Source organism: Phocoena sinus, chromosome 11 (genome assembly GCF_008692025.1).
Source record: "Phocoena sinus isolate mPhoSin1 chromosome 11, mPhoSin1.pri, whole genome shotgun sequence".
Taxonomy (NCBI): Eukaryota; Metazoa; Chordata; class Mammalia; order Artiodactyla; family Phocoenidae; genus Phocoena; species Phocoena sinus.
The window spans coordinates 80,516,625-80,544,344 of record NC_045773.1 but is presented as its reverse complement, the minus strand read 5'-3'; the positions used below and the strand labels follow the sequence as shown (position 1 = coordinate 80,544,344).

At 48.6% G+C, this 27,720-nt stretch overlaps 3 protein-coding genes, 1 long non-coding RNA gene and 2 other non-coding genes across 8 annotated transcripts; 5 read left to right on the top strand and 1 right to left on the bottom strand.

Moving 5' to 3' along the window:
• Positions 1 to 632: 632 nt before the first annotated feature.
• HSPA1L (heat shock protein family A (Hsp70) member 1 like) lies at positions 633 to 22,317 on the bottom strand. 3 transcript variants are annotated; one of them, XM_032648786.1, is made up of 2 exons: positions 22,198 to 22,317; positions 633 to 3,154 (listed from the first exon to the last, which is right to left on the bottom strand). In XM_032648786.1, exon 2 carries the CDS (start codon positions 3,139 to 3,141, stop codon positions 1,216 to 1,218), a length of 1,926 nt encoding a protein of 641 aa, XP_032504677.1. In that variant the 5' UTR covers positions 3,142 to 3,154; positions 22,198 to 22,317; the 3' UTR covers positions 633 to 1,215. The 3 variants fall into 3 exon arrangements, with proteins under 3 accessions (XP_032504677.1, XP_032504679.1, XP_032504680.1); XM_032648788.1 differs by lacking the exon at positions 22,198 to 22,317 and adding an exon at positions 15,088 to 15,225; XM_032648789.1 differs by lacking the exon at positions 22,198 to 22,317 and adding an exon at positions 4,307 to 4,329.
• Positions 4,680 to 7,245, top strand: LOC116762074 (heat shock 70 kDa protein 1B). The gene has a single exon (XM_032648791.1). The coding sequence runs from the start codon at positions 5,022 to 5,024 to the stop codon at positions 6,945 to 6,947; it is 1,926 nt and encodes a 641-aa protein (XP_032504682.1). The 5' UTR covers positions 4,680 to 5,021; the 3' UTR covers positions 6,948 to 7,245.
• On the top strand, positions 14,241 to 18,301 carry HSPA1B (heat shock protein family A (Hsp70) member 1B). The gene is made up of 2 exons (XM_032648790.1): positions 14,241 to 14,580; positions 15,215 to 18,301. Exon 2 carries the CDS (start codon positions 16,017 to 16,019, stop codon positions 17,940 to 17,942), a length of 1,926 nt encoding a protein of 641 aa, XP_032504681.1. The 5' UTR covers positions 14,241 to 14,580; positions 15,215 to 16,016; the 3' UTR covers positions 17,943 to 18,301.
• Positions 22,318 to 22,637: 320 nt separating the features above from the next.
• Positions 22,638 to 25,889, top strand: LOC116762076. Its single transcript, XR_004352216.1, has 4 exons — positions 22,638 to 23,004; positions 23,201 to 23,240; positions 23,709 to 23,913; positions 25,233 to 25,889. It is a non-coding gene; the product is annotated as an uncharacterized LOC116762076 (long non-coding RNA).
• Positions 23,059 to 23,121, top strand: LOC116762968. The gene has a single exon (XR_004352392.1). It is a non-coding gene; the product is annotated as a small nucleolar RNA SNORD48 (small nucleolar RNA).
• Positions 23,543 to 23,609, top strand: LOC116762967. Its single transcript, XR_004352391.1, has one exon. It is a non-coding gene; the product is annotated as a small nucleolar RNA SNORD52 (small nucleolar RNA).
• Positions 25,890 to 27,720: the final 1,831 nt, after the last annotated feature.

Here is a 27,720-nt window from a genome sequence, read left to right as displayed (position 1 = left end):
AACTGCTGGGGAGCTTGTGAAAACCCATGATGATTTGTACACTTTTCTATGTATGTTACACTTTGATAAAAGTAAAGAAAAAAAATGTTGAGAAGTCCCGGAGATGAGGAGCCTGCGCACATATCTCGATTTTATCAAAGGTTCCCAGTAAAGATATTACTCTCTCGGTCCACATTTCTTTTACGGTTTTGCCTAGGACTGTCCTGTAAAGGACTGAGTAAAACCAAACAGTCTGGCTCGGGGCTAGAAATACCCATTCTAATATTTTCACTTAAAAAATATTTCCCTCTCAAACAGAAAGGGACACAAATGCAGTTACACAGTTACACGTACTTCTATACTCGGGTCCCCAAGGCTTTATAAGTATGCGATATTATGACACAATAAGTGAAAATATTTTTTAAAGGAATAAGATTGTAATACATCTTCCATTTCTCATCTTGCATAAAAGTACACATTTGTTAGGAGTTTGTTGTAGAAATATTTTCAGCATGTAAAGGACTGTAATAATGAACTCTGAGTGCACAGACGCTGGATCTCCTAGGCCCCACCTGTAAGTGACATCAGGACATCAAGCAGAAGTTTGTGCCCTCACCACCGCCCCACCCACCCACCCCTGGAAGCAGCTGAACCCTAAGCACAGAAATCAGTCTATCACTGAATATAAGCAGTAACTAATTAGCAACTACTCTAACTGGGGCTAAAGGTGCCTGATGATCAAAAGTTGTTTTTTCTTGAAACAATTAGCTCATGAAAATTCAAATACTTTGGCCTTATCAGCTTAATCATTCACAATTAGCTCACAAACAGACCACAGATGGTCTCTCCAGGAGCTCTCCTTTTCCCTACTTTACAAGATACACTCACAGTCTAAAAATACCAGAAGTAATTTGCTTTAGGAACAAATTTACTGAGGGACAGATAACCATCCACACAGGAAGAAGAAAGTTGGGGAGGCTGGAAATAAATAACAGACATTCAAATTCTTCAAATGGTTCAGAGAGAGGCCTAGTTTCCCTAAGAGTCTCAATCCAGAGTCAGAAACAGGATGTTGGAGTGTGAAGAGATGGTATATGAGACTCCTCTATCAGAATCCAAAAGGTATGGTAACTTAGCTTCAGGTCCAGTCGATTCAGGAATCATAACCATGTTTAAAGATGAGGGGAACAAAATTCATCTTAGAGGCACCCTAGAACCCTCCAGCTCCAGAAAAGATTAATCTACTTCTTCAATGGTGGGGCCTGTGGCAGCCCTTCCAGGTGTATACCCTGTTGCACAGGAAGGCCCAGTGCATCCTCCCTGGTAGAGCTTTGTGATGACTGGGTTACACACCTGCTCCAATTCCTTTCTCTTATGATCAAACTCATCTTTCTCAGCCAGTTGATTGGCCTCCAGCCATGAAAGGACCTCACTGCATTTACTCAGTATTTTCTTCTTATCAGACTCATTAATCTTGCCCTGTAGACCTTCATCACTCACAGCACTCTTCATGTTAAAAGCATAGGATTCTAAGGCATTTTTTGCAGCAATTTTCTCTCTCTGGACCTCATCCTCAGCTTTATATTTCTCAGCATCCAGAACCATGTGCTCGATCTCCTCCTTGCTCAGCCGGCCCTTGTCGTTGGTGATGGTGATCTTGTTAGCCTTGCCTGTGCTCTTGTCCATGGCTGTTACATTGAGAATACCGTTAGCATCGATGTCAAAGGTTACGTCGATCTGGGGCACTCCCCTGGGTGCAGGAGGGATTCCCCTCAGATCAAAGTGCCCCAGCAGGTTGTTGTCCCGCGTCATGGCCCTCTCGCCCTCGTACACCTGGATCAGCACGCCGGGCTGGTTATCTGAGTAGGTGGTGAATATCTGCGTCTGCTTGATGGGGATGGTGGAGTTGCGCTTGATCAGGACAGTCATGACACCTCCAGCTGTCTCCAACCCTAAGGACAGGGGAGCCACGTCCAACAAAAGCATGTCCTGTACCTTTTCAGACTTATCCCCCATCAAAATGGCTGCCTGTACTGCAGCCCCATAGGCAACTGCCTCATCGGGGTTGATGCTGTTGTTGAGATCACGACCATTAAAGTAGTCCTGCAATAGCCTCTGAACCTTAGGGATGCGGGTGGAGCCCCCTACTAAAACAATGTCATGGACTTTAGCCTTATTCATCTTGGCGTCCCGAAGAGCCTTTTCCACAGGCTCCAGTGTGCCCCTAAACAGGTCTGCACACAACTCTTCAAACCGGGCTCTGGTGATGGATGTGTAGAAGTCAAAGCCTTCATAAAGTGAATCAATTTCCAAGTTGGCCTGGGTGCTGGACGACAGGGTCCTCTTGGCCCTCTCGCAGGCAGTGCGCAGCCGCCTCACGGCCCGCTTGTTCTGGCTGATGTCCTTCTTATGTTTCCTCTTGAACTCTTCCACAAAGTGGCTCACAAGCCTGTTGTCAAAATCCTCTCCACCCAGGTGGGTGTCCCCAGCTGTGGCCTTTACCTCAAAAATCCCATCATCTATGGTCAGGATGGACACATCAAATGTGCCTCCACCCAGATCAAAGATCAGGACATGTCGCTCTCCCTGCCCTGCTTTATCTAAGCCATAGGCAATGGCAGCAGCTGTGGGTTCATTGATAATTCTTAGCACATTGAGACCTGCGATCACACCTGCATCCTTGGTGGCCTGGCGTTGAGAGTCATTGAAGTACGCTGGCACGGTGATCACAGCATTGGTGACACTGTGGCCCAAAAAAGCCTCAGCAGTCTCCTTCATCTTAGTCAGTACCATAGAAGAGATTTCCTCAGGGTAGAAAACTTTTTTCTCCCCTTTGTAGGACACCGTTACCTTAGGCTTGCCTCCTTCATTGATTACTTGGAAAGGCCAAAGTTTCATATCTGATTGCACTACAGGATCATTAAATTTCCTGCCGATCAGCCGTTTGGCATCAAAGACAGTGTTCTGCGGATTCATGGCTACCTGGTTCTTGGCCGCGTCGCCGATGAGCCGTTCGGTGTCCGTGAAGGCCACGTAGCTGGGGGTGGTGCGGTTGCCCTGATCGTTGGCGATGATCTCTACTTTGCCGTGCTGGAACACCCCCACGCAGGAGTAGGTGGTGCCCAGGTCGATGCCAATGGCCGTTCCCTTAGCAGCAGCCATGGTTTTCCTAGGCCTGAGGGAAAAGAATGAGATAAAATTTCAGAGAGAACTTTTAATTTTTATTTATTTTTAATTGTGGTAAAATACATGAAATTTACCATCTGAACCATTTTTCGGCATACAGTTCAGTAGTAAGTCCATTCACATTGTTGCCCAACCAGTCTACAGAGTTTTTTTATCTCTCAAAACAAATTCTATACCCATTAAACAACTCCCCATTTCCCCCCTCCTCCAAGCCCTTGGAAACCATTAGCCTACTAGTGGTTTTCCTTTTGGCCTACTTTTTGTCTCTCAGAATTTGACTACTCTAGGTACCTCACATTAGCGGAATTACACACTATTTTTCTTTTTGTGACTGGCTTATTTAACTTACCATAATATCCTAAAAGTTCATCTATTTTACAACGTGTCAGAATTTCCTTTTTACGGCTGAATAATTTTCATTGTATGTATATACCACATTTCTTTATTCATTCCTTCTGTGGCACTTGGGCTGCTTCCACCTTATGGCTATTGTGAATAATCCTGCCACATACTGTGTGTGCAAACATCTCTTCCAGACAAAGTTATGTACAAGGTAGACAGAAGAACTCCTAGCCAACTCCTAGGACAGCATCATAATGCTGTTTTCAGTTTCTCACAGGGCCAGACTCAACGGTCCTGTTCCTCTGTCTGTGACTTTTTTTATTCTGGCATTGTACCTGTCTCCTGCTGAGCTCTGATTATTTGAAGTTCTTGTCTCCACAGGAGACATCAGTCACATGGGTTTAGCAACCCTGCTGATCGCCTTTTACCCTCTATTAGGGATTGGTGGGAGTACATTTGGGCCAGTCTGAAGACGGCTGCTGGGAACCCAGTCAAGCCCTACATGAGTTTTCTTAGGTGAGGTTGTGCTCTCTAAGGCTGTCTCTTTCTCTAATCTTCTTCCAAATAAAACAACTGGTATCTGGAGACAATAACAGACCAGCTCCTTCACTTTTTTCTGGCAGCTCTAACCAATCCCAGCCACCTTGGAGGTCCTTAAACGATCCCCCTTCCCTGGCTGGCCCACATCCCCATCCCTTAGATTTAAACAAACTAGAGAACTTTCCAGCACTTCCTCAAACAAGGACTTACTCGTCTTGCCTATTCCCAGCCCATTCCAATCAGAGTACTCGTGGCTCACCTAGTGTCCCGCCGCCTTCGATGCAGTTTGATACGGTTCGTTTTGCGGAGCGCCTATAACTTGGGGCTCCCTCAATATCCAAACTGCACAGCCAGTGTCCCCCCACCCCCCACCCGCCCTGCCCTACAACTTTGAGCAGGGCCCAGACAGGTTATCCTGACTCCCTGCTAGCCCATGAGGTCAGACGCAGCATCTCCATTGTAACGCAACTGCGTGGACTACGTCAACGCCCCCGGCCCCCCTCCGGACCCGCCAGCTCCTCCCACTCCTTCCCCACCCACTGGCCCCTCCCCGAGCCAGTGCCAGCCAGCAAGCCCCAGAAGAGTCTGGAGAGTTCTGGGAGCGGCAACACTCAGGGCGCTGATTGGTCCCAGAAAGCCGGGGGGCAGGACCTGAGGAGAAACCCCTGGAATATTCCCGACCCGGCAGCCACACTGAGCTCGGTGACTGGCTGAGGAGGGAAAAGGCGGAGCTTGATGAAAAACTATAAACACAGAGCCGCCCTCAGAGAAACGGCGAGCCTTGAGGGAGCTACTAAGATTTGTGTGGTTGGTGAGCGCAGCTTCCGCAGACACGCTATCTGCGAGGACTACCCCGAGCGGCACCGGCGCGTTCAGTTTTCGGAATCCGAAAGGACCGAGCTCCTCGTCGCTGAACTCGTTGGCCGTTTTCAGGTCTGACGTTCGTTGCGGAGCCGAGAGGACAGGACACCGGCATGGCGAAAAGCACGGCCATTGGCATCGACCTGGGCACCACCTACTCCTGCGTGGGGGTGTTCCAGCACGGCAAAGTAGAGATCATCGCCAACGATCAGGGCAACCGCACCACCCCCAGCTACGTGGCCTTCACGGACACCGAACGGCTCATCGGCGACGCGGCCAAGAACCAGGTGGCGCTGAACCCACAGAACACCGTGTTCGACGCGAAGCGGCTGATCGGCCGTAAGTTTGGCGACCCTGTGGTGCAGTCGGACATGAAGCACTGGCCTTTCCGGGTGATCAACGACGGTGACAAGCCCAAGGTGCAGGTGAGCTACAAGGGGGAGACCAAGGCGTTCTACCCCGAGGAGATCTCGTCGATGGTGCTGACCAAGATGAAGGAGATCGCCGAGGCGTACCTGGGCCACCCGGTAAGCAACGCGGTGATCACTGTGCCGGCCTACTTCAACGACTCGCAGCGCCAGGCCACCAAAGATGCCGGGGTGATCGCGGGGCTGAACGTGCTGAGGATCATCAACGAGCCCACGGCTGCCGCCATCGCCTACGGCCTGGACCGGACGGGCAAGGGGGAGCGCAACGTGCTCATCTTTGACCTGGGCGGGGGCACGTTCGACGTGTCCATCCTGACGATCGACGACGGCATCTTCGAGGTGAAGGCCACGGCCGGGGACACCCACCTGGGTGGGGAGGACTTCGACAACAGGCTGGTGAACCACTTCGTGGAGGAGTTCAAGAGGAAGCACAAGAAGGACATCAGCCAGAACAAGCGGGCCGTGAGGCGGCTGCGCACCGCCTGCGAGAGGGCCAAGAGGACCCTGTCGTCCAGCACCCAGGCGAGCCTGGAGATCGATTCCCTGTTCGAGGGCATCGACTTCTACACGTCCATCACCAGGGCGCGGTTCGAAGAGCTGTGCTCGGACCTGTTCCGGAGCACCCTGGAGCCCGTGGAGAAGGCTCTGCGCGACGCCAAGCTGGACAAGGCTCAGGTCCACGACCTGGTCCTGGTGGGGGGCTCCACCCGCATCCCCAAGGTGCAGAAGCTGCTGCAGGACTTCTTCAACGGGCGCGACCTCAACAAGAGCATCAACCCCGACGAGGCGGTGGCCTATGGGGCGGCAGTGCAGGCAGCCATCCTGATGGGAGACAAGTCTGAGAACGTGCAGGACCTGCTGCTGCTGGACGTGGCTCCCCTGTCGCTGGGGCTGGAGACGGCTGGGGGCGTGATGACTGCCCTGATCAAGCGCAACTCCACCATCCCCACCAAGCAGACGCAGATCTTCACCACCTATTCGGACAACCAGCCCGGCGTGCTGATCCAGGTGTACGAGGGCGAGAGGGCCATGACGCGGGACAACAACCTGCTGGGGCGCTTCGAGCTGAGCGGCATCCCACCGGCGCCCAGAGGAGTGCCCCAGATCGAGGTGACCTTCGACATCGACGCCAATGGCATCCTGAACGTCACGGCCATGGACAAGAGCACGGGCAAGGCCAACAAGATCACCATCACCAACGACAAGGGCCGGCTGAGCAAGGAGGAGATCGAGCGCATGGTGCAGGAGGCGGAGAAGTACAAAGCCGAGGACGAGGTCCAGCGCGAGAGGGTGTCTGCCAAGAACGCCCTGGAGTCGTACGCCTTCAACATGAAGAGCGCCGTGGAGGATGAGGGGCTGAAGGGGAAGATTAGCGAGGCCGACAAGAAGAAGGTGCTGGACAAGTGCCAGGAGGTGATTTCGTGGCTGGACGCCAACACCTTGGCCGAGAAGGACGAGTTTGAGCACAAGAGGAAGGAGCTGGAGCAGGTGTGTAACCCCATCATCAGCGGACTGTACCAGGGGGCGGGTGGCCCCGGGGCTGGCGGCTTTGGAGCCCAGGCCCCTAAAGGGGGCTCTGGATCTGGCCCCACCATTGAGGAGGTGGATTAGGAATCTTTCCCCAGATCGTTTATGTTTATGGAGACAGTTGGGATCCAAGATTTTGCATTGCCTTACATATATGCCTTTCATCAGTTATCAGCTATGCAAGTTGTTTGCAAAGTTGAACTGTGTCTCTTGGTGAAGTTATGAACTGTTTTTCAGCGTGTGAGTGTAAAGATGAATGTATACTGCCATCTTTTGTCAATTTTCTGCTTTGTAATACTCATGCCAAACTCAGGCTTCCCCCCCCCCCCCCACTTTTTAACTGATTACTTCAAAGTAAATAAACTCAGAAGAATTCGAGTGATGTCTGTCTCTGTTTTATTTTGAGGGCAGAAGGGTCTGCATAGGTTCTCTTTCTTACATAGTCTAAAATTGAATGGCAATTTGCCTCTTAGATAAGGTCAGGGATCTGGAAAGTAAGGATATGTATTGTATTGTGACACACGTCTTTTAGGCAAATAGTATTCTTGGGGGGTACAAAACTGCGAATTTGAATGCTTTGGGTTTGGTGGGTCCAGAAAAAATGTTAAGAGGTACGGGCATGGTGGCCTCAAGGTGGCTGAGGGGGTAGAGGCTTTAAGGGTGGCCTCAAAAGGAGCTTGTACATGGGAGTGTTCTGGAGAAGCAGCCAAACAGAGGCAGTTGGATTGGAAGGTCATGGCTCCTGCTTCCTGTGAGTACACGTGATACGTTAGAGCCCTGTTACTTAATCTGGATTCAGCATGAAAGAGAGGCTAAATTGGTAGTGAGGAGATGTGAGTTCAAGCAATGGCTTGACTAGTTATGCATGAATGCATTCTCCACTGTGATCCCTAGTTCTCCTATTTTAGAATGGAAGGGTTTGGCCTCATGCCTCAATCTATATTTCTTATTTCTGAAAAAATGCTGAGATAAAAATGCCACATTGCCAGCAGTGGTTACCTACATTTAAGTATCCCAGTGAGTACCTTCGGGAGGTGTCATAGTTTCATGCCCCAGAAGGGGGACCCCAGTATTTCAGTGCTCTTACCTACCGGGCACTGTACAGGGGCCTTTTAGGTGTTTATGAATTCTCATTCCACTGCACTGTGTATAGGTGGTGTTTGACTTCCACAGGTGAACATATGGGGAGACTTAAAAGTTACTGGCTTAACTAAAATTTATTTCAAGGTTAAAAAAAATCAGTTCAGCAAAGATGTTGAACCTGGATTCCAACTCTGGGTTTATTGGTTTTTGCCCTGCTGCCCCAAGTCTACAGGGCTTTGTGTGTGCACGTCTGGTTCTGGGTTATGTTTCTACTGTGGGTTTCACAATCAGTATTCTTTCTGCTTTAACTCTGCATGATCGAAACAATTATGTCAGATAAACAATGGGGTTGATGACAGAGGTTTAGTATTTGTTAATTTAGAAGAGTGATAGAAAAAACTTGCAGCCCTGTACCAGGAAGACTTACCACAGACTTGCTTCCCCTTGAGATGCTTCATACCCTAGCTGCTAGCATCCTAGAAGTAATCTCCTCCACAGCCTCTTTGTTGGAAAAGGCCTGGCACAACCCTCAAGGCTTGGGGAGTGAGCCCTTTTAAAAATCAGTTGTGTCTGGGGTTTACAAAGATTTTGGAACTAGGTAGCGGTGGTGATTGCACAACATGGGAATGGGCTAGGTACCACTAAGTTGTACACTTTAAAATGGTTCATTTTATGTTATGTGAATTTACTTCGCCAAAAGCAGAAAAAAAATTGTGTCAACATTCTATAAAAGCACTTTGTGAGTTTGTATACTTCAAGGCTCACCAAACCTTTCACTAAATACTTGCCTTTGAAGAAAATCCAATATTATGGGAATAACATGTATAGGTAGACCTTGCCCTGTAAGTTTGGAAATGGAAATGCTTAGACTTACAGGACAGTTTGTAAAGACACGTTTAATCCTCAGGGTAGTTGAACTGTAGCGCTGTGGAGTCTAGCCACAATGTAAGTCAACCTTCATGGGGGTATGCATTTGCTACAGGACCTCCTCTACCCCATAGAGCTGCAGTAACATTTGTGACTGTCATCTGCACACAACACAGTAACTCTTCAAGCAGCCACTACCACTACTTTAGGGGGAGGTAGCAAGGGATGGGGAGGGTGGGTGGAAAAGGGCGGAGATTGGGAAGGACCTAAGAAACACCTTTGATAAGAGAGGTTAGGGCAATCTCCAGAAATTACCTTGGAGAAAATGAGTTCCTATGGCTAAATCAGTTAAGGTTATTGAGGGTGTTTTATTGATACTAAGAAGTCAATATGTTATTGCCTTGATAACATATATACCCTTGCACGGAGTACTTTGAAAATAATCACTTTTTACGTTCCAGATGAAGCTGAGGGAATTGCAGAACTAGCAAAGAGAATGCAATGCCATCCCTGGAGAAAGTGGTGTTTTGGGTAGTAGCAGGAACTTTGGGGGAGAGGAGGTGCATCGAGATAACTGTAGATGAGGAAAGAGTTTTTAAAATTTAATACCTTCCCTAATTCCAATCTCACCTGTCTCCCTATGCCAGCCCTCAGAAGGCAGGCGGCTATGGTAATGCGACTAATTTTATGTCTTTTAAATCCAAGATATTGTGTGATTAGTAACATACATACTGTTATTCCTGGTGTTTAACAGGGTTCTGTCATCAAAAATGAAGATACCAAAACAACAAAAACGTTTATGAATGTGAAAGAAGTGGGCAGAAGCATGGGCTTTCAGTTAAAAGAGGTTGTTTCAGGTGAAAAACCAATATTGGCGATTTCTGAGGGGGCGGTCCTCACGCTAGGAATAAAAACGGTAACTGTCATCATACTTTACGCCAACTGATCACCTTAAATCCGCCCCCGAGGGTCACCCGTAAAGTATCCAGTGCAGTTCTGTGAGAGCAACCCCACCAGCCTCCTCGCCCTCTCCTAGCTCCAGCTCATTTAGAGACGTTAAGGGATCACGTAGCGCTGCGAATTCGGGATGCCGAGGTCAACCCGCCCCACCCCGCGGGCCCCTGTCCAGCCCTGCAGAGGATCGGAGCAGAGGGCACAGCGGGGCAAACAGGGTGGGAAGGCGGGGGAGTGCGGAAGGCCAGAATCACCCCCGAGGGTGGGTCTTCCACCATTTTACCCCTCGAAACGTCCCCACGAGAACCAGGGGCTAGAGTCGGGTGGGGAAGCGGCAGAGACAAGCCAGCAAGCTCCCATCTATGGCCTGTCCCTGCACAGGGCGGTGGGGCCTTCTCCCGTCTGGCCACCCAGTTCATCCGGCTTCCTAGTATCAGTTACGAACCTTTCCAGTGTTTTCATCCAATAAATTAGCGAGTTTGAGTGAAACTCTAAAGGTCTCTCCTTTCTTTACTTCTTTAATCCCATTTTTAAAAAACCACCGAAAAACGCCGGCACCGGACAGGCAGCTCCGCGGCCAGCCCTACCGTCAGGCCCCGCCCCGCTCCATTTTCTCGGGGTCTTAGGGCTTCTGGCTCCTTGCCCCCGTTTCAGGCTGTGCCAGGAACTTTCTGGAGTTCTCTGGGCTCGAAGGCGGGGACTGACCCGTAGGAACAGTCCTTAACAAACAAACTGCCCCACCCATGTCTCCCTACCCCCCAACCCCACTCTAGGATATCAAGCTTAGTCACGGCTCTACATTTAGTTTCCAGGAGATTCTTTGAACTGGGTGCCAGCTTAGCCTTACTAACGGGGCTCTCCCCCTCCTTTCCCCTCATAACAACCGACCAGTCTGGGATGAAGGGAAGAAGACACGGTTCCGGGAGAAGCTGGAAGGGTGGGGTGGGGGTGGGGCGATGGGGGAGATGGTTGTGAGTCAGAAGCAACAGCCTGGAGGGGAATACCTGCTGGTCACATACCCCCCATGGTGCCCAAGATGCGGGCAGAGCCCTGACATTCACTCTTAACTATCTTCTATGGCCATTTGTTTTCTTCTTTTTAGAGTGAAAGGGTAAGGTCTACGTGCCAGCCTTGGGAGGAGTCCAAAATAGAAAGTATGAGGACATGTAGGTTCAGTCACTGGTTCTGTAATTATCTGTCTAGGTGACCAGACCAAGCCACGAAACCTCTGATATTTTGTGCTTGTGTTTGAAAATGTAAAGGTTTGGCTGAAGGGCTCTGCCTAAAAATCTTCAGATAGTTTCTATGGTAAACTGAAAGTAATAACTATAGTCCTGGTATTAATCCCCCACCTTCAGTAAGAATGATTGAGATGTAACAGAACTGAGAGGGTGTGGGACCCCAACAAAAGAAGGGAGAAGGGAGCAAACTTTTGAACACTACTCTGTCACTGACACTGAACTAAGGCCTTATAAGTATTATCCTTGTAGTCGTCATCCTATGAAATATTGTTAATTCTAATTTAGAGATACAGAGACGTGTAATTTAGTTAACTTCCAAGTACTTCATTGTGGAAGAAAGAAAAACAGCTTCAACAACGAAGTAGAGTCCAGATGCAAACCCAGGTTTTTTTCCATGCTGCTGGAAATTAGCAGGGTTCCCAGGTCTTTGAAGCCTTTGCCATTTGATGGTTAAAAATGCCTGGCTCATAAAAAGAAACGAAATTGAGCTATTTGTAATGAGGTGGATAGACCTAGAGTCTGTCATACAGAGTGAAGTAAGTCAGAAAGAGAAAGACAAATACCGTATGCTAACACATATATATGGAATTTAAGGGGAAAAAAATGTCATGAAGAACCTAGGGGTAAGACAGGAATAAAGACACAGACCTACTAGAGAATGGACTTGAGGATATGGGGAGGGGGAAGGGTAAGCTGTGGCAAAGCGAGAGAGAGGCACGGACATATATACACTACCAAACGTAAGGTAGATAGCTAGTGGGAAGCAGCCGCAGAGCACAGGGAGAACAGCTCGGTGCTTTGTGACCGCCTGGAGGGGTGGGATATGGAGGGTGGGAGGGAGGGAGACGCAAGAGGGAAGAGATATGGGAACATATGTATATGTATAACTGATTCACTTTGTTATAGAGCAGAAACCAACACACCACTGTAAAGCAATTATACTCTAATAAAGATGTAAAAAAAAAACAAACCTAAAAAAAAAAAACAAACCTGGCTCTAGGTTTCATATCAGTTATCTCTTTTGCGTTCCTCTGATAAACCTAGAATTATACTATCTTTTAAAACAAGTAGAATTGAGGAGAAAACGATACTGTTTGAAAAACTGTAGGAAAAAGGAGAGAGAAGAAACAAGATCCCGCAGCCTCGGGGTGAGAAAGGTTCCCTTCCCCCACGCTTCCTGCCGCCGGCGGTCAGCTTTCTTGGCACTCTCTCTCCCATCTCCCACCCTTAAATTTTACCTGACAGCCCGTCAGGCTTGGGGAAACTGAGCCTTGATCCTTCCAAACACCAAACCCGATAAAAACCTAATTCCAAAGCTAATCAAATTAAAGTTCTGAAAAATCTCTTGGGGTTCATATAATCTCCTTAGACACCAAGTAAATTGGTAACTGAGTTTCTGCATTCGGAAGTGTCCAGTGCAAAAGGAAAGACAAAATTCAGGCGACTCTCCCCTTGTAGGAAATGGAAAAGGAATACAGATGCTTAGGTTTACAGGCCAGTCCACAGAGAGAAACAATGCAAAAGGTAGGTCAAATACGATGTGCGGCTGATACGATTCAAGAAAAACAGCATTTTCGAGTGGCTTTTTTTCTGCTAAGCCAGCAGCCACAAGATTTGAGGCCCTCTCACAGCCTCTACCTGCCTGGCAGTGGAGACAATGATACCCTTTGCTTCAAACCAACAGAGGAATACAATTGCAAATTTGGAGAGAAGGAAAGAGTGAATCCAGAAGTGCTGCTGGTAGCAGCTGATGGTGAGGAAGCTTCCAGAAGGAGGGGGTGAGGTTAAGGGTCTCTGGAAGTGTTCCTATACTGGGCAACTAAGACGTAAGTTTGGGGAATCCCCAGCCAGATATTGCATAAAGAAATGGAAAATTCCTGAACTTTGGCCAGTTTGACTAGATTAAGGAGGTGATTCATTAGGGGGTCACATCTGAAAGTAAAAAAGTTATCACCTACCTGCACAGAGAAAGACACACAGGTTTGTTAAAGCAATCTTTTTGCAACATCAGTTTAGATTAGCCTGAGCAAATTATAGAATAAACAAATGAATACCCTTGGATTCCAGGAAAAGGTGTTTTGATGGACAGGTGTGTGTGTAAAGAATGCCAATTGAGCAAAAGTGTTCAAAAGCAAGATTTCTTCCCTTCATCAGAAACTGCCTGCTGGGCTTCCCTGGTGGCGCAGTGGTTAAGAATCGACCTGCCAAAGCAGAGGACTCGAGTTCGAGCCCTGGTCGGGGAAGACCCCACATGCTGCAGAACAACAAAGCCCAGGCGCCACAACTACTGAGCCTGTGTTCTAGAGCCTGCGAGCCACAACTGTTGAGCCCACGTGCCACAACTGCTGAAGCCTGCACACCTAGAGCCCACGCTCCCAACAACAGAAGCCACCCAATGAGAAGCCCGCGTACCACAACGAAGAGTAGCTCCCCGCAACTAGAGAGAGCCCCCGCTCATCAACGAAGACCCAACACAGCCAAAAATAAATAGATTTATATTAAAAAAAAAAAAAAAGAGGAATCTGCCTGCCAATGCAGGGGACATAGGTTCATGCCCACATGCCGTCGAGCAACTGAGCCCGTGCGCTACAACTACTGAGCCTGTGCTCTAGAGCCCGTGTTCCACAACGAGAGAAGCCACCACAATGAGAAGCCCGCGCAGCACAACAAAGAGTAGCCCCCGCTCACCGCAACTAGAGAAAAGCTTGCGCTCAGCAATGAAGACCCAAAGCAACAAAAATAAATAAATAAATAGAAAAAAAACCCCTGCCTCCTCCCACTTGTGCTCTTAATGTTTTCTATGCTCAAGACATGTGAGTACAGCAATGAGTCTATTTTTCTATGGGTTGTGAACCCCGCACTGTTCCTTTAATATCCCTCAAATTTTCATTTTAGCCGCCTAAAGAGGGGTCTGGCATTTCACACAAAGGATGAAGAAACAAAGGCCAAAACAAATTACCAAATATAAAATTGTACCTAAAACAGGAAGAAAGGTAACACACAGAAAGTTGAAATCCAGGCTAAAAAACTAAGTGGAAGAATTACGTGCACAGCAAATAATGTGAAGTTTTAAAGGAGCTAGAATCTGGGTCCCGCCAACCTCTCCCACTTTACAGCACCATCCCGTCCAGTTTGCTTTTAAGTGGGCCACCTGCCAACCTGCTGTAGTATATGATGCTGTTAAAGAGGAGTGAACATTCCCGCCCCGCCCTCGCAGGCTCATCACCACATCACATTTATTTTAAAGCGGTGGACAGCCTAGAGGCTGCAAGTGACAAGGCAGAAGGCCGAATTCCGGACTCAGATTAATCCTGGCACCACCAATCATCCGAGGCTGAACCAGGAATGAAGACGGCAGAAAGGGGCATCCCTGGTGGCGCAGTGGTAGAGAGTCCGCCTACCGATGCAGGGGACATGGGTTCGTGCCCCGGTCCAGGAAGATCCCACACGCCGCGGAGCGGCTGGGCCCGTGAGCCATGGCTGCTGAGCCTCCGCGTCCGAAGCCTGTGCTCCGCAACGGGAGAGACCACAACAGTGAGCAGGCCCGCGTACCCCCCCCCACCAAAAAAAAGGTAGAAAGGAAACAGGGGGGTGGCCTGGAACCCTGGCTGGGAAAGATGAGGAACTGGGAGAAGCCCCAAAGGCCTAATGATAGCTGAATTTCTTTCTCCTTTTTTTTTTTTTTTTTTTTTTTTGCGGCACACGGGCCTCTCACCGCTGTGGCCTCTCGCGCTGCGGAGCACAGGCTCCGGACGCGCAGGCTCAGCGGCCATGGCTCACGGGCTCAGCCGCTCCGCGGCCTGTGGGATCTTCCCGCACCAGGGCACGAACCCGTGTCCCCTGCATCGGCAGGCAGACTCTCTACCACTGCGCCACCAGGGAAGCCCGATAGCTGAATTTCTATAGAGATCATTTTTCTTCCTCAAGCCCCAGTCCAGCCCGAGGAAAACGGGAGCGATTCTGCGCGGGGACAGGGGAGCGGTGGATCCAACCCTGCCCTTCCCTCCCCACGCCCCTGACCGAACGCGTTCCTTTTAAGGCGTTGGGAACCTTCTCCAATTTAAGAACCGTCTGTTTACCTGATTACTTTTCTTTTGAAAATTCAAAATTTCCCATCCCCAGATATTCCATCCATATAGGGCTAAAGATGACGCCAAAACTGTACTTCATTATCTCTTTCCTTGTCCTTCCTATTTTAAAAATAAGATGGGAAAAACGCCGGGATGGCCAAGGCAATTCTCAGGCAGCCCGGCCCCTCCGCGAACCGGCCCAAACGTGGCTGCTTCCATCAGCGTCAGGCTCCAATCAGCGTCTCTTTGGGCCACAGATACCCCACCCTCTTAGAGAAACTCCGGATCTTTCTGTAATTTGGGTCTCCCCGGAATCGTGTACCCCCGAATCCTACTTTAAACAACCAAACTTATTTTAGCCCCACGAGCCTCTCACCGCCCTACTTATTACAAGCCTAGGACTCATCCTTCCGGTCGACAGCCAACTACTTGGCAGGCGGCTCGCCAGGGAAACGGAGACTGGGTGGGCGGAGTCAACAACGACTCTTCCCAGCGCCTCTCCCCCCTCCCCTTAGGACTCCAGTTTCCTCCAGCGAATCCGAGAAGAGTCTGGAGAGTTCTGGGAGGGGCGGCACTCACGGGGCTGATTGGTCCCAGAAAACCAGGGGGCAGGACCTGAGGAGAAACCCCTGGAATATTCCCGACCCGGCAGCCACACTGAGCTCGGTGACTGGCTGAGGAGGGAAAAGGCGGAGCTTGATGAAAAACTATAAACACAGAGCCGCCCTCAGAGAAACGGCGAGCCTTGAGGGAGCTACTAAGATTTGTGTGGTTGGTGAGCGCAGCTTCTGCAGACACGCTTTTTGCGAACACCACCCCGAGCGGCACCGGCGCGTTCAGTTTTCGGAATCCGAAAGGACCGAGCTCCTCGTCGCTGAACTCGTTGGCCGTTTTCAGGTCTGACGTTCGTTGCGGAGCCGAGAGGACAGGACACCGGCATGGCGAAAAGCACGGCCATTGGCATCGACCTGGGCACCACCTACTCCTGCGTGGGGGTGTTCCAGCACGGCAAAGTAGAGATCATCGCCAACGATCAGGGCAACCGCACCACCCCCAGCTACGTGGCCTTCACGGACACCGAACGGCTCATCGGCGACGCGGCCAAGAACCAGGTGGCGCTGAACCCACAGAACACCGTGTTCGACGCGAAGCGGCTGATCGGCCGTAAGTTTGGCGACCCTGTGGTGCAGTCGGACATGAAGCACTGGCCTTTCCGGGTGATCAACGACGGTGACAAGCCCAAGGTGCAGGTGAGCTACAAGGGGGAGACCAAGGCGTTCTACCCCGAGGAGATCTCGTCGATGGTGCTGACCAAGATGAAGGAGATCGCCGAGGCGTACCTGGGCCACCCGGTAAGCAACGCGGTGATCACTGTGCCGGCCTACTTCAACGACTCGCAGCGCCAGGCCACCAAAGATGCCGGGGTGATCGCGGGGCTGAACGTGCTGAGGATCATCAACGAGCCCACGGCTGCCGCCATCGCCTACGGCCTGGACCGGACGGGCAAGGGGGAGCGCAACGTGCTCATCTTTGACCTGGGCGGGGGCACGTTCGACGTGTCCATCCTGACGATCGACGACGGCATCTTCGAGGTGAAGGCCACGGCCGGGGACACCCACCTGGGTGGGGAGGACTTCGACAACAGGCTGGTGAACCACTTCGTGGAGGAGTTCAAGAGGAAGCACAAGAAGGACATCAGCCAGAACAAGCGGGCCGTGAGGCGGCTGCGCACCGCCTGCGAGAGGGCCAAGAGGACCCTGTCGTCCAGCACCCAGGCGAGCCTGGAGATCGATTCCCTGTTCGAGGGCATCGACTTCTACACGTCCATCACCAGGGCGCGGTTCGAAGAGCTGTGCTCGGACCTGTTCCGGAGCACCCTGGAGCCCGTGGAGAAGGCTCTGCGCGACGCCAAGCTGGACAAGGCTCAGGTCCACGACCTGGTCCTGGTGGGGGGCTCCACCCGCATCCCCAAGGTGCAGAAGCTGCTGCAGGACTTCTTCAACGGGCGCGACCTCAACAAGAGCATCAACCCCGACGAGGCGGTGGCCTATGGGGCGGCAGTGCAGGCAGCCATCCTGATGGGAGACAAGTCTGAGAACGTGCAGGACCTGCTGCTGCTGGACGTGGCTCCCCTGTCGCTGGGGCTGGAGACGGCTGGGGGCGTGATGACTGCCCTGATCAAGCGCAACTCCACCATCCCCACCAAGCAGACGCAGATCTTCACCACCTATTCGGACAACCAGCCCGGCGTGCTGATCCAGGTGTACGAGGGCGAGAGGGCCATGACGCGGGACAACAACCTGCTGGGGCGCTTCGAGCTGAGCGGCATCCCACCGGCGCCCAGAGGAGTGCCCCAGATCGAGGTGACCTTCGACATCGACGCCAATGGCATCCTGAACGTCACGGCCATGGACAAGAGCACGGGCAAGGCCAACAAGATCACCATCACCAACGACAAGGGCCGGCTGAGCAAGGAGGAGATCGAGCGCATGGTGCAGGAGGCGGAGAAGTACAAAGCCGAGGACGAGGTCCAGCGCGAGAGGGTGTCTGCCAAGAACGCCCTGGAGTCGTACGCCTTCAACATGAAGAGCGCCGTGGAGGATGAGGGGCTGAAGGGGAAGATTAGCGAGGCCGACAAGAAGAAGGTGCTGGACAAGTGCCAGGAGGTGATTTCGTGGCTGGACGCCAACACCTTGGCCGAGAAGGACGAGTTTGAGCACAAGAGGAAGGAGCTGGAGCAGGTGTGTAACCCCATCATCAGCGGACTGTACCAGGGGGCGGGTGGCCCCGGGGCTGGCGGCTTTGGGGCCCAGGCCCCTAAAGGGGGCTCTGGATCTGGCCCCACCATTGAGGAGGTGGATTAGGGGACTTACTGTTGTTTCTCTGTATTCCTCTTTGAGACAGAGGAGACCCAAGGACCTTGGTTATTTCCCTGTATGTTAGTCCTCTACTATAGCAGTTCATTCTAAGGTTAGCTTTTAACCTTTAATAATTAGCTTGCTTGTCTTTGTTATTTCTTTATGTTATAACCAATGTGTTCACCACAATTATTTGCGTTTCATGTAAGTTGGTAGTGTAAGGGTCGCTTTCCTTTTTTTTCCCCCCTCTCAAATGGATTAACACTGCCACCTTCTGTCCTATTTTTTGCTTTGTAAACATACCAAAACTCATGGAATTAAAAATGTATATGCTTAAGGAATAAGAATAAAGTGTTAAATATGTATGTCTGCTTTTATTTGGGGAGGGATATTAGTCTCTTCTCTGAAATCCATAGACCATGAAAGGGCTGTACTTCTGAAGAGAGTATCATACGTATTTGGAGCCGTGGGTATGGCTGTTTTTGTTGGGACTTTATTGTAGGTGGTAAATCACATCCGTGACAGAAAACAAATTCCAAGTGCCCATTTTCATTGGGGTGGGGTTTGTTTTAGGTACAAGTAGGGATGGGAGCTGCCGTAGGGTTCTGGGGAGGAGAGATTGTTGTGGTGTTAACGGCAGTGTTGAGAGGGGTTCACGGTTCCTTAGGGTCTTGCACTCACTGTGTGCAGAGCTGTTCATTTCTTACTAGACCTGTGAGTCTTCCAGTCTTTTATTTATGAATTTAGGGGTGGACAAAACAGTAAAAATGAGATGCAGATTCATACTCTGTTTTATAAATCCCAGTTGAGTGAGTTAGTGCAAATTATTTAGCCTTAGTTTTGGTTGCCTCCTTTCAAAATAAAGCATTTGTCTGAATGGCCTCAGTTCCAAAGATCTAGATCATTTTGAGCAGAAATGTGCTGTAGGCAAGCAACATGTTCAACGAAGGTCACTGGAGCTGCAGTTATTCAACTGAGGGTCTGGGGGAGTGAGATACTGAGAGTTTGGGGGCATGGCAATAAAGAGGAATGGGCCAGGCACTGCACCTGTTTCTCTGAGTCACTCCAGTAATCCTCACTAGTTCTCATCACACCACCCTCTAACTTAGGTAGAGGGTACCTATAGGTAGCCATGTGGAGGTGGTCACTTAAGCTATATCCAGAGCAAAACTAGGGAGGAACAAGTGATGATTTGGGGGCCAGGGTTTTTTCACACTGCCTAACACTGGGGCTAGTGTGGGTGGTTCCTGTCTGGCTGTAAGTGGTGGTTTTACCCCAGTTTTAACAATCAGTAGCCTTTTTGTTCTTTTCATGGACAGTCTCAAAACAAAAGCAACTTAATAGCACATTTAATTATGAACGAAGAGGAAATAAAAGCTGTGCAGCATAGATCTGGGGAGATGGGCGTTCCTCCCACACAAGCCCTTCCCTAGGGGCTGCTTCTCACTGGAGCAGTTAAACGTCCTTAACACTTCCTCTAGCCTGATAAATCCCAACCTTGTTTTTCCAAAAACTGAGCCTGGGAATATCTACTCCAGAATCAAGTTAAAGTTCCCTGTGTTTTATCTTTCAATAAATCCTTCCTCTCTGGGAAACTGAAACATCTTAGGAATGACAAAGTATGGGAAGCCTTGTAAAAGAAAAGCTTGTAAAGGAAATAGTATAGTTTTGGTTCCTGGGCCAATTCTCAAAGGCCGGTCTTACTTACAAGATAGGTGAACTGTAGTATTATAGGCTCTGACCATAGCATATAGTATGTGCAGTTTAACTGCCGCAGCAGCAGAAATTGGGGTCTTGCTTAACTTTTAAAAAATTTAACCAGTCAGGCAATAGAGGGAATAAACCTCGGTAACTTCAAATCATTGGAGCCATGGTTCTCCAGCCCAGTGGTATATTGAGATCATTTGGGAAGCTAAAGAAATACTGATACCAGTCCCGCAAGAGTCAGGCCAAGAAATTGGCCTGGAAGTAGGCCAAGTAATTGTATAGAATTAAAATTGTCTCGGTGTTTCAGCCAAAGTTGAGAAAAAGCCACTGCACCAGAGGCTACTCCTGATTATGTTTTTAGAGGTATGGGGACCCAAGAGAGGCAGGACAGGAAGGTGTCAGTGCTTCCAGGAGCAGCTGGTGGCAAGGGGCTTTCTGCTGTGAACCAGAGCTGGAAGCCTTCCAAGGCCTTAAAGTGTTGAATCACTGGCAGCAGCAGTGATGATAAAGGTTAGGGAAATCACCAGCAACGGTTTAACGGGCCAAAGAGAATTCCTGAAGCCGGGCCAACTACTTTCATGAGTCCTCATTAGGGAAATGGTTCATTAAAAAGCAACATCACGAAATTCCCTGGTTTCCCAGTGGTTAGGACTCGGCGCTTTCACTGCGGGCCTGGGTTCAATCCTAAGATCTTGCAAGCGGCGCAGCACAGCCAATAAAAACAGCCACGCTAGAATATGAGAAGTCATCACCTACCGGTACATATACACTTCCTGAAACTTAAAGTCATTTTGCAACATCAACCACAGGTGGAAGTCAACCACTGGGAGCTGAGAAATGTGTCAAATAAACAGATGAATACTATAGGATTCTTGGAAGAGGTTTTTTAAAAATATCTATTTTCGGCTGCGCAGAGTCTTCGTTGCGGCACATGGGATCTTTGTTGCGGCATGTTTAGTTAAATTCGTTAACTTGAGATGTCTGGTTTTCTTTAATTTTTTTTTAAATTTATTTATTTTTTTATACAGCAGGTTCTTATTAGTTATCTATTTTATACATATTAGTGTATATATGTCAATCCCAATCTCCCAGTTCATCCCACCACCATCTCCCCCGCCACTTTCCCCCCTTGGTGTCCATACGTTTGTTCTCTACATCTGTGTCTCTATTTCTGCCCTGCAAACCAGTTCATCTGTACCATTTTTCTAGGTTCCACATATATGCGTTTATATACGATATTTCTTTTTCTCTTTCTGAGTTACTTCACTCTGTATGACAGACTCTAGACCCACCCACGTCTCTACAAGTGACCCAATTTCATTCCTTTATATGGCTAAGTAATATTCCATTGTACATCTGTACCACATCTTCCTTATCCATTCGTCTGTCAATAGGCATTTAGGTTGCTTCCATGTCCTGGCTATTGTAAATAGTACTGCAATGAACATTGGGGTGCATGTGTCTTTTTGAATTATGGTTTTCTCTGGGTATATGCCCAATAGTGGGATTGCTGGATCATATGGTAAGGCTATTTTTAGTTTTTTAAGGAACCTCCACACTGTTCTCAATAGTGGACATATATACACTACCAAATGTAAAATAGATAGCTAGTAGGAAGCAGCCACCTAGCACAGGGAGATCAGCTCTGTGCTTTGTGTCCACCTAGAGGGGTGGGATAGGGAGGGTGGGAGGGAGAAGCAAGAGGGAGGAGATATGGGGATATATGTATATGTATAGCTGATTCACTTTGTTATAAAGCAGAAACTAACACACCATTGTAAAGCAATTATACTCCAATAAAGATGTTAAAAAAAAAAGCTACAATGAGGTATCAACTCACACCAGTTAGGATGGGAATCATCAGAAAGTCTACAAACAACAATTGCTGGAGAGGGTGTGGAGGAAAGGGAACCCTCTTGCACTGTTGGTGAGAATGTAAATAGATACAGCCACTATGGAGAACAGTATGGAGATTCTTTAATTTTTTATTTTAATTAATTAATTTTTAATTTTTTGGCTGCATTGGGTCTTCTCTGCTGCGTGAGGGCTTTCTCTAGTTGCAGCAATCGGGGTCTACTCTTCGTTGTGGTGCGCGGGCTTCTCATTGTGGTGGCTTTTTCTTGTTGCAGAGCACGGGCTCCAGTAACTGTGGCACGGAGGCTCTAGACCACACGCTCAGTAGTTGTGGCGCAGGGACTTAGTTGCTCCCCGGCATGTGGGAGCTTCCTGGACCAGGGATCGAACCCATGTCCCCTTGCATTGGCAGGCAGACTCTTTACCACTGCGCCACCAGGGAAATCCCTAGTTTTCTCTAATTGACAGTAATCTTATGAAGTGCCGACTACCCGATCTTTCTCGCAAAAACTCTTTCATAGCCTGGCTCCTCCCTTACCTCTTCAGGGCTGAGAGGCTGCGACCCGGGCCTAAGTCCTCAGTTTTATCCACCAAATAAAACAGATTCTCAACGTTTAGGTCGTGAATTTTTTTTCAGTGGACACAATTATACCTTAATAAAGGTGCTTAAAAAAAAAAAAGGACAGGAAGTTTAATGTACCTGACAGGTCTTGCAAATTCAGATTTCGCTGGCTAGACAGAGCAGGGTGACAGTCCCTTGGAGTGACCCCCGAATCCAAACCGGGACAAGTGAGAACTAGAGAGAAGTCCTTCGGTTACACAAGCAGGGACTGGACTATCTGGCAGGCCATCCAGGAAGAGCGTTCAGCTGCGCGCGCACCTGGAAGCATCGGGGACGTTCTCTGGCCTGGCCAGTAAAGTCGCCTGTTTTTTGTTTTTCAAAATTCACAAAACATCTCCGAATATTTGTCCAGAAGAATGTGAAACGTTCACTCATGGCCTCTCTTTCACTTAACTTTAGTCTTGTTTGGACAAGCTATGGGGAACATTCTGAGGGTCGAGACAGGCATCTCAGAAGACAGCTATAGGCCCGTCAGGCCCCGACGCCACGCCGCCGTAAATAAAAGGCCTGGCCCAGGCCTCATCGTTCTCTTTGTGCAGTGAACTCGTGGCTGGGGAGGATGGTGGGTTTGGGATACGCGTGGCGGCAGCTGTGCAACCTTCCGAGAGGAAGGCGACCGCCTGCGCCATCTTTGCACAGCTGCCGGCGTACAGGTACCTCAGTGCTTCAAGGCCGTGTTGGACACTGAGGGGATCGAAGTCTCGGGCTGAGCAGGATGAACTATCATTACAGACTAGAATTTCTGATGTCTTTGTGACTCTATTGCTTGGAACTGACCCAGTCCAGGGCAGGGAGACTCATCTGGTAGTCGCCCTGGCTTCTGCTAACTCACTGGTTTCTTCCCAGGCCCCTGATTCTCGAAGGAGGGTCCGCAGCGCCTCGAAGGTGAGTGGATCGTGCGATGTGGAGTGGCTCGTGGTTGTACTGGGGGAGGATGGGGGTGATGATGATCCCAGGTGATTCTGAGTGTCTCGCTGACGCCATCACCGCAGCGCGCTGACCACCTCCATCCCCCGGGTTGGGATCCCTAGTATTTGGCCTCGGGGAAGCCACTTATTCGTGTGTCTCGTTTCTCCATTAGGGGTTTAAGACGTTCACCGATGTGTTATTTTTGAATAAAGGTGAGTGTTAGGTGTGCGGGCGCTCTTAGTATCTCTCACGTTTTTAAGTCCCCAATGTTTTGTTTAAGCCTTGCTAAACCTGCTTTCTCCACTTGTTTTCCTACTATAAACTACCTTGCATGCTGGGCCTCCTTGATGGAGCTGTTCTCCGCAGTTCTAAATTTGTTTGCTACTCCTTTTCTCTCCTGAACTTCCCATCCCTGAATTCTTAATTTGCTAGATCCTTGTACTGGGGCTGTTGTCTTTGACTGTTGTAGATTCCTTCCCATAATGGCCTCCCTTGATCCAGGTCTCCCTAAATTGGGGGTGATGATTTCTCAGACTAGAGTCTCTGATGCTGATTCTGATGTCAAAATTAATTTCTGACTCATTTGGGGAACTGGATACTTGGAGTTTTGAGAGGAGCCAATGGGAGGGCTGTAACTCTGCTTGTATTTCTCATTGGTGGTCCTGCTTTCATCTTTCTAGCTTGAGAGCTTTGGAAGCCCAGCAGGGGCAGTGCCCCTTCACAGAGATTCAGGGATAGCCTGGTGGCTGAAAGCCTGAAGTTTGGATTTTTCCTCTTGGAGAAGTGCTGTTGGGATAGCTGGGATGCCCAGGTAATGGTTCCTGCCACTTCATCAACAAGCTGTGACAAGAAGTAGAGTAGCGTGCCTTCTACCTGGGTACTGTGGTAAGTCTCTTGTTGGTTTTTCTACCAGCTCCAGAGTGGCAATGGTGACCTGGTTGGACTCGAGCCTCTGAGAACTTCTGAGGATCTTTGAAACCACCTGATCCACTCTTATGCTTCTTTCCACATTGGGTGGCAATTCCCCTGCCCACCCAGACTTTTCTTTTTTTTAAAGTAAAACTGGTATATAACTACATTAGTTTCAGGAACATAATGTTTTGTACATTTATATACACTAGAAAGCGATCACCACCATAAATCTAGTCACCGTGCAGTTGATCCTTTTTGCCTAACCACCTTTCCCTCTGATAACTACCAACCTGTCCTTGTATCTATGATTCATGCTCTTTTTATTTTTAGTTTTAATTTTTTTATTTTTTGCGGTATGCGGGCCTCTCACTGCTGTGGGCTCTCCTGCTGCGGAGCGCAGGCTCAGCGGCCATGGCTCACGAGCCCAGCCGCTCCGCGGCATGTGGGATTTTCCCGGACCGGGGCATGAACCCCTGTCCCCTGCATCGGCAGGCGGACTCTCAACCACTGCGCCACCAGGGAAGCCCCATGCTTTTTTTAAAAATAAATTTATTGTATTTACATATTTTTGGCTGCATTGGGTCTTCGTTGTGGTGCGAGAGCTTCTCCTTGTGGTGGCTTCTCTTTTTGCGGAGCACGGGCTTTAGGCGTGCCGGCTTCAGTAGTTGTGGCACGCGGGCTCTAGAACGCAGGCTCAGTAGTTGTGGCACATGGGCTTAGTTGCTCCGTGGCATGTGGGATCTTCCCGGACCAGGGCTCGAGCCCGTGTCCCCTGCGTTGGCAGGCAGATTCTTTTTTTTTTTTTTTTTTTTTTTTTTTTTTTTTTTTTTTTTATAAATTTATTTATTTATTTATTTTATTTTTGGCTGCATTGGTCTTTGTTGCTGCACACGGGCTTTCTCTAGTTGTGGTGAGCGGGGGCTACTCTTGGTTGAGGTGTGCGGGCTTCTCATTGCTGTGGCTTCTCTTGCTGTGGAGCACGGGCTCTAGGTGCACGGGCTTCAGCAGTTGTGGTGTGCAGGCTTCAGTAATTGTGGCTCTCAGGCTCTAGAGCACAGGCTCAGTAGTTGTGGCACACGGGCTTAGTTGCTCCGCGGCATGTGGGATCTTCCCGGACCGGGTCTCAAACCCGTGTCCCCTGCATTGGCAGGTGAACTCCCAACCACTGCGCCACCAGGGAAGTCCCGGCAGGCAGATTCTTAAGCACTGTGCCACCAGGGAAGCCCTAGATTAATGCTTTACTGCCAGTTGCTTGCATGTTACTAATATGTGTTGCTTTTATGAAATTTTAGAATTTTGCTGACACAAAGGATATTCTTTACCTGGTGTTGGACAGATCCTTGGAACTTCACGTCTTTCCTGCATTAACCCGCGTGAGCAGCTGTCAATCTCCTGGGGTGGAGGAGACTGCCTAGAAATTTGGGGACCAAAATCAATTAGGTGGCCTTTACTTCGTCTTACCCAAAAGACTCCAATAAAATATTTTAAAGCAAATAAAAAATAGATTGGTCTCAGTGAAAACAAGACGGTACAGAAAGGTTTAGGGACATGAAAGGTTAACTACCAGTGAATGAGCATCACAGTTGACATCTAGCTGTACCTCTTTGCAGCCACATACAAAAAGTAGATTCGCCACATATTGACACCAATGTTAAGGATTTCTAGATTGATTGTGGTAGTATTTTTATGTTTGAGGTTTTTATTACGCCATTAACACAGACATCGAATTTGCCTTTTGATCAATTGGTGAAAACATAGGTTGTCCAGATGTATTTTAAAAGAATATACTGGTGGTTGCCAGGGGCAGGGAATGAGGAAATGAAGAGTTACTGTGTAATGGGTATAGAGTTCCATTTTAGAAGATGAAAAGAGTTCACGGGGATGGATGGTGGTGATGGTTGCTCAATGTGATGAATGTGTTTGTTACCACTGAACCTTATGCTTAAAAGTGGTAAAGATGGGGAGGGGGATAAATTGGAAGATTAGGATTGACACATACATGCTGCTACATATAAAAAAGGTAACTAATAAGGAGCTATTGTATAGCACAGGGGACTCTACTGAATATTCTGTAATGGCCTATATGGGAAAAGAATTTAACAAAAAAGAGTGGATGTATGTATAGCTGATTCACTTTGCTGTATACCTGAAACTAACACGACATTGTAAATCAACCATACCCCAATAAAAAAATTTTTTTAAATGGTAAATTTCATGTGTATTTCACTGCAGTAAAAAATAATGGGGGAAAAGCATACTCTGTGCTCCTATTTGTCATCTTCATAAAGGAGATTCCCCACCAGCGTGTACAGAGTATGCTGCTGTAAGGCTGTATTGGACGTTAGCCAGCTTCTGGTAAGGGGGCGTTTGAGTTTCTGGTCATGGTATATACCACTGCTGATTCCCTATTAATTTGCACCCATTTGAAGTTGTGTTGTAGAATACATTTCCAAAAGTAGAATTTCAGAGTCAAAGGATTTGGGCATTTAAAGTAATGATGTATGTAACATAAAGTTGTGCCAGTTTATACTCGTAACAGCAGTCTCCTTCAGAGTGCCTGTTTCTCTACCTGCCATCACTACTCCAGGTGGATTGTACCAGTTTGTGTACCTAATAATTCATTTTTTAAAAATAATTCATCTTTTAAATATTGCACATCTTTTGCATCTGTTTTCCTATGGAACGTTTCCATCTTAGACCCCACTCAGCAAAGATTTTTTCCAACTTTTATTTTCCTAATCGTCTTTGCCAGGTCTTTTTTTTTTTTTCCGTCCTTGAAATTGCCCTGTTTGGTACTCTCTACAGGACGCAGTTACCTGCTCCCATTGCTATGCCCTGACCACGGGTTCTGTATAATCTTAGCAGCAACCATATATTTAGTGCTTTGGTCTGTCCTAGGCTTTTTGTGTTTCACTTCATTGAATCCTTAAAACCTTGCAAAGTAGATATGTATCTACCCTACCTTGCAAGCAAGGAGAAGAAAGCACAGGGATGTTAAATAATTTGCTTAAGGTCACAGAGGTGGGAGGTACTGAGGCCCCTGGGCTGGACACTTGTTTGTCAAGCGGAGAAAAATTGAAGCTTGGTTCTCACCCAGACACTCTTAAGGACAAAGCAAGTGACAGAAGCTGAGCTCTGCTGAAGTTAAGAGATAAGATGACCACTCCTGAGGTCAAGGTAAACTTCCCTGTCTACACATGTGCAGGAAGGCTCCTTGGGGGTCAAAAAGGGAGGGGGCACCACCCCATAATAAGTGTGGACATACCCCCACAGGCCTCTGCAGTGGAATCCATCTTGGCAAAAAGCTGTACTCCCAATTTGGGGAGGGTCCTAGGACTGGTCTACTGTGAAAAAAGAAAACAAGATAATTGGCTAAAGGTAACCATAGACCCGGAAGACCCATCCTATATGTGATTTAAATTGCCCTTTTCGGTACTCCTCAGAGAGGATGCCCATATCCTTTCTCTCCGTGTATTTCTGCCTTGCAACTGTTTCTCTGTGTGCTGTTCTCCCAATTGTGCTGTGTCTCTAATAATAAACTTTGTACCTGTTCTTACAGTTTTTGCCTCCTTGAAACATTCTTGCTTTCAAATGGGGCAAGAGCCAGGGAACTTTGCTTCTAGCCTCTAGCCACTGGTGGACTAGCTGCTAGGTTCTATTCCCGGGCAGGAACTAAGATCTGTCTTCAGGACCGCTCACTGGTCTGTCCGAGATCAGTGTCAGTCAGGATTCAAATTCCTTTCTTTCTAGTATATAATATACCTACGGCCTAGCTTTAAA